General features: G+C 38.2%; 1 protein-coding gene across 1 annotated transcript; it reads left to right on the forward strand.

The window, feature by feature from the left end:
• Nucleotides 1-227: 227 nt before the first annotated feature.
• Nucleotides 228-2762, forward strand: LOC113768066 (protein PHYTOCHROME KINASE SUBSTRATE 3-like). The gene is made up of 2 exons (XM_027312296.1): nt 228-1844; nt 2386-2762. The coding sequence occupies exons 1-2, from the start codon at nt 424-426 to the stop codon at nt 2402-2404; spliced, it is 1440 nt and encodes a 479-aa protein (XP_027168097.1). The 5' UTR covers nt 228-423; the 3' UTR covers nt 2405-2762.
• The last annotated feature ends 310 nt before the right edge of the window (nt 2763-3072 follow it).

Genomic DNA, 3072 nt, shown 5'->3' on the forward strand with positions numbered 1-3072 from the left:
TTTGTCTAAGATAAGCTTTTGGGTTTCATAAGCAATCATCTGTTTTTATCTTTGCGGGACCATAAAGCCATTTATGTCAGTTGAGGCTTTGGAATGTAACAACTAGAAAATTTAGTGCAGCAAAATGTGTAGGATCCACATTGTGATGTTCTTGTTTCTTAACCTTTCCCACCCTACTTATATATATGAGTGCTTTCCAGGGAGAAAAGCTAAAACAAAGTCTTTCCCTCAATTGATCAGAATTTGTATGGTAAACATTCATCATATTTTCTTTTCTTTCTCCAAGCATCCTCAACTTTCCAATCATCTATCTTTTGTACTTAGTTTGTTACAACTTCATTGATGTCCTAGCTTCCTTTGTTCACTCATCCCATAAGCTTTCGAAAAGGAGTAATCAAGCATCAAAACTAAACTTCGCAGAAAATGGAGGCAGAAGATAATCTAGCCAACCTTCGAGTTGCATCATTTTCTTACTACCTTAAGCCTGGTGATCAAGAAAGCTTTGTGCAGAAGATCAGTACTCGTAAGGAGGATCCTCTTCCTGCAGTCTTATCACAGGAAACTTCAATTCCAATAACTCCAGGAAGAGCAATGCCTCCTCTCATCAGACCGCCTCAAAGTTTCAACTTCTCACACCCTATCAACATAAGCCAAGATAATACTCTCTCCAATCACCGTTTTGCTGCTTCATTTTCTCCTCATCATCTCAATGGTGCACAAGAAAACTTCGTATTTACTGTCAAGGCGCCTGTTCATGATCTGAATGGAGAATTATTTCTGCCCCGAATATCTCCAACACATGTTGAAAGAACAAATTCAACGGATAATGGTGAAATCGGAGTCTTTGGTGCGGACAAATACTTCAACACGAGACTGGATTATGCTGCCAGGATGAAGCCTGAAAACAGAAATGAAGTACCAGTTGATGTTCCTGTGGTAAAACCAAACTTAAGGCCAGGAACTCCTAGTACATCTTCTGAAGCAACTAGCTGGAACAGTCAGGCTGCACTTATACGGAATCTTTCTCAAAACGTCGCTAGAGCAAGGCCAAGAAAGGCAATTGCAAGGAGAATTTTTGGCTCGTTGGGTTGCAGCGGACCTTGTTTGGGTAAAGGAGCCGTGCACATGGCAGAAAATCCAGGAGAAGACATTGGAATAGCGTCTGAAGAAAAAGTTTCTCAACCAGGATCAAAAAGAATAGATAGTAACCATTTTGCGTTCCCTATTCTTAATCCCGATGAGGCTCAAAATGTGACTGTTAAGAAGCAGTTGGATCATGAGGAGAAATTGGAAGATTATCCCCGAAGATCGCTGGAAGTATTTGGCTATGATAGAATGAAAAAGGGAGACATAGCAACAAATTTGGCTAGGAAACTTTCCATGCTAACATGGGATGCTATTCCTAAAGCCCCAAATCTTCCAACTACTACAGTTGGAAGTATAACAATAGGGGATGACATGACTAGTGATGCTAGCTCGGATTTATTCGAAATTGAGGACATATCTGGCGCTGGATATCCAATCTTGACTACGGAAGCAGCTGACAATATGTCTGCAGGTTGCGTGTCTCCACCAACACAATATGCACCAAGCGAGGCCAGCATCGAGTGGAGCGTTATCACGGCTAGTGCTGCAGATTTTTCATCTGTCATTTCAGATTATGATGAAAAGAATATTGCCATTTCAGGTGACATGATCCAATCAAATACAGTTAACAGAAACTCTAGTATACAAAGTCCAGCGGGCAAAGAGGCACAAAAAATCCGCCCTGGCGGACTTTTGGGATGCAAGAGTCAGAAAGCAGTGAATGTTGCTGAAACTGTGCACAAGACAAGGGTGGAAAGGTATTGAATCCATTAAATCAGGATTATTCTTCGTCATTTGAAGAGGGTTCCTTATTAAGTACCGTTTTCTAGTCATTGAGTTAATCAGTCAATTGTTAGATGCTTGCTCTTCTATTGTACAAGAAGTCTGGAAATGTTGGATAAACACTTGCTGCAAATTTTCACTTTGTAGATTTCTTATATGTTTTTCAGTTGATTGTTTTGTTCTCTCCCGTGTGCAATATTTCTAGTTTATAAATCAAATCATTTTTGCTTTATGAAAATCAATCTTGTTTTTTTCTTGTAAATAAGCTGTACCAAAATCAAAAATTTTTTTTTTTGCTTTATTATCTATATTGAATCAGTGCTCATTGCCTAATAAAACAATACTTTATATCCGTAGCTTTCTTGTCACCAAAAAGGACAGCAGCCTCAATACAGAAACCCAAATACGCATATGTTCTATATAAAGCCCCAATAAGAGAATAGTTCATCCTAAAAAGGGCGGCCTACCTTGTCCAAAAACGTTCTGAATTTTATATGTAATTTTCTATTGCTGCAGATTGTTCCAGATTCCATAGTTGAGGGTCATCCATGTTTTGGAGCATATACAAGGAAACAAAGGCCATTTGGCAAGACGAAGTTGCCCTACTATGCAGCCAACATATCTATGTATTCCTTGCTCAGTATGTATCCATGTCAGAAACCCTGAAGGCCCTACAGAAAACATAATCTTGCATGCTTTTTTAGACACTTCCCGAACCCCCTATTTATTGTTAACAACAGATTCTTGATGTCTCACAAATCAAGGAGGTTTCTAGCCCTCCTTTTTTTAAAAAAACATTTTTTGGTTTTGTTTTCACACGGTTAGATGCGCCACATGCATTGTGGAACTAGCTAGAATAAATGAGTTCGAACAGGGAAAGATGAACTTGGATTTTAAGCTTTTTATGCTAAAGACAAGCGCTAGTATACACACAAAATAGTAAGAAGCACGTAGCCTGTCCTCTGGTATAATGACAAGATGAACCCGAATAGCTCCATCAACATGTACAAGGCATTGGAGCCTGATGTGGTGATGATGAAGTTGACGAAAAAATTATTGAAAAAATTTCAGCAAACAATAGGGCAAAAAAAAAAAAAAGAATCTATTTTACTTTCAAACTTTAACGATTATATACTTTTTTTAACCTTTCAATATTGTTTAAGAATTAATCTTTCCTACACAATGACAACTATACAAAATTTA

The sequence above is a fragment of the Coffea eugenioides genome, chromosome 4, assembly GCF_003713205.1.
Source record: "Coffea eugenioides isolate CCC68of chromosome 4, Ceug_1.0, whole genome shotgun sequence".
NCBI lineage: Eukaryota > Viridiplantae > Streptophyta > Magnoliopsida > Gentianales > Rubiaceae > Coffea > Coffea eugenioides.

Excerpts from the sequence above, each read along its gene's own strand:
- LOC113768066 (XM_027312296.1), top strand. The coding sequence starts at position 424 with ATGGAGGCAGAAGATAATCTAGCCAACCTTCGAGTTGCATCATTTTCT.